Source organism: Cebus imitator, unplaced genomic scaffold (assembly GCF_001604975.1).
Source record: "Cebus imitator isolate Cc_AM_T3 unplaced genomic scaffold, Cebus_imitator-1.0 Scaffold86, whole genome shotgun sequence".
In the NCBI taxonomy this organism is placed as follows: domain Eukaryota; kingdom Metazoa; phylum Chordata; class Mammalia; order Primates; family Cebidae; genus Cebus; species Cebus imitator.
In genome coordinates this window covers 6,098,091-6,100,276 of record NW_016107401.1, presented here as the reverse complement: position 1 = coordinate 6,100,276, position 2,186 = coordinate 6,098,091, and the positions used below count along the sequence as shown (strand labels likewise).

The 2,186-nt window shown below is 49.5% G+C and overlaps 1 protein-coding gene across 11 annotated transcripts in view; it reads right to left on the bottom strand.

The window, feature by feature from the left end:
* TENM2 (teneurin transmembrane protein 2) overlaps nucleotides 1–2,186 on the bottom strand; it is a 1,289,478-nt gene that overhangs the window by 21,128 nt on the left and 1,266,164 nt on the right. For all 11 annotated transcript variants that reach the window (XM_037740622.1, XM_037740620.1, XM_037740624.1 and 8 more), the window contains one exon: nucleotides 1,182–1,478. In XM_037740622.1, the coding sequence (XP_037596550.1) occupies nucleotides 1,182–1,478 (297 nt within the window). The remainder of the gene's footprint in view (nucleotides 1–1,181; nucleotides 1,479–2,186) is intronic.

Below are 2,186 nucleotides of genomic sequence, written 5' to 3'. Positions count from 1 at the left end.
TTTTTAGTAGAGACAGTGTTTCACCATGTTGGTCAGACTGGTCTCGAGTTCCTGACCTTGTGATCTGCCTGCCTCCACCTCCAAAAGTTCTGGGATTACAGGTGTGAGCCACTGTGCCCAGCCAATTTTTGTATTTTTAGTAGAGATGGGGTTTCACCATGTTGGCCAGGCTGGTCTCAAACTTCTGACCTCAAGTGATCAGCCCCTCCCTTGGCCTCCCAAAGTGCTGGGATTACAGGTGTGAGCCATTGTGCCCAGCCACATCCTGCATTTTGAAGCTACTGCAAAGATGAAATAACCCAGAATCACTGATTCTTTGGGGATAAAAATGACTTCAATTAGAGGCAATTGAGAGATTCCTGCCTCCCCTGGTCAATCCTTCCTGTATTTTAGGCATAACGAGAACAGCATTCAGGAAGGGCCAAGGGGACAGCCGTTCTGTCTTGCAGAGGAGTAACAGCTTTGGCTGCAAGTCACTGCTGTAATGAGTTGGTGAGAAAGGAAAAAATGGACCTGCACCAAGGGGAGTCCAGGTGAGAGACTCAGGCTGAGCAAGTCCCTGTCTAATGACTAGATGGCCAGGGCAGCCTTCAAAAGTCTTGACACGTGCCCAAAGGGACCTTTTTTTTCCCTACCGCCACTCCAACCTGACCTTTTTCCTGCATGAAGACCTGAATGTGGCACTTTCAGACACAGGGAATCATGTAGAGAATTCACTGGCTGTTTCAGCCAACAGGGCAAGCAGGAGAAGGTTGTTGTGTGTGCTTGAATTTTAGGAAAAATTCCCCATCCTGATGGCTTAATTTAGGGCAAGGCAGAAATCAATCACTGCATTTCCAATTCATAAGTAATGATGAGCCGCTCTGCCAGTGGGATGATTCTGTCCGCTTCAACAGCACTTTTTTCTCTTTTGGAATAAAATCAGACAATCCGTCCTTTTTGCCATTACTGAATGTCTAGCATCCCCACCCCAATGGTAACAGTGCTGAGCTATGAATAACATTTGCCTTCAGATTTTCTTCCTCCCTGTGAGGGTAGGGAGCAGGAGGAAAGTCCTTGTAGAGTCTTAGTAAAGATGTTAAGATGTCTCATGGCAAAGTGTATCAGGCTAGCTTCCAAGAGCAGCAGGAATCAGAGAAATAACAGAAAGCCCTTGCTGTCAGGGCAGCCTGTTCACCTACCTTGTCAAGGTAGGAGTAGCTCCACACCTTCCCGTCGGCGAACATGCGGGACACGATTCGGCCTTGCTTGTCAATGTCTGTCCTCTCGCTCATGGCCCCACGCTGAAGCCCAGCCAGGCGCCCGTTGAAGAAGTACGACACGTTGACGGCCGCCAGCCCGCTGCTGGGGAGCCAGAGGAAGGGGCGGCCCACCTGGTCGTAAATGATCCTCAGGGTGAACTTCCGGTGGTCATCATAGATCTTTTCAGTCCGAATATTTCGATCATAGTCGATGGACAGGAGATTTCTCCCATGGACCTAGGAGAACACAACAGGCCGGGTTTGAAAGGTGTCACCCAGGCATGCTGGCTCAGGCTTCTGTGGAGGACATGGCTGGGAGGGCTAGGGTGTAAGTGGGCACTGGAGAAATAAATAACCCCAAAGTTATTTAGAGTAGTGCTTTCTAAACTTCTTATGATTACACAGACAGAAAATTGTAATATTGGCCGGGCGCAGTGGCTCACGCCTGTAATCCTAGCACTTTGGGAGGCCGAGGCCAGCCTGGCCAATATGGTAAAATCCTGTCTCTACTAAAAATACAAAAATTAGCCAGGTGTGATGGCAGGTGCCTGCAATCCTAGCTACTCAGGAGGCTGAGGCAGGAGAATCAGTTGAACCTGGGAGGCAGAGGTTGCAGTGAGCCAAGATTATGCCACTGCACTCCAGCCTGGGCGACAAAAGCAAGAATCTGTCTCAAAAAAAGAAAAGAAAAAAGAAGATGGTAATATTTGGCCGGGCATGGTGGCTCATGCCTGTAATCCCAGCACTTGGGGAGGCCGAGGTGGGTGGATCACCGGATCACCTGAGGTCAGGAGTTTGAGAGCAGCCTGGCCAACATTGTGAAACCCTGTCTCTACTAAAAACATAAAAATTAGCCGGGCGTGGTGGCACGTGCCTATAGTTTCAGCTCCTGAGGAGGCTGAGGCAGGAGCATTGCTTGAACTTGGGAGTTAGAGACAGCAGTGA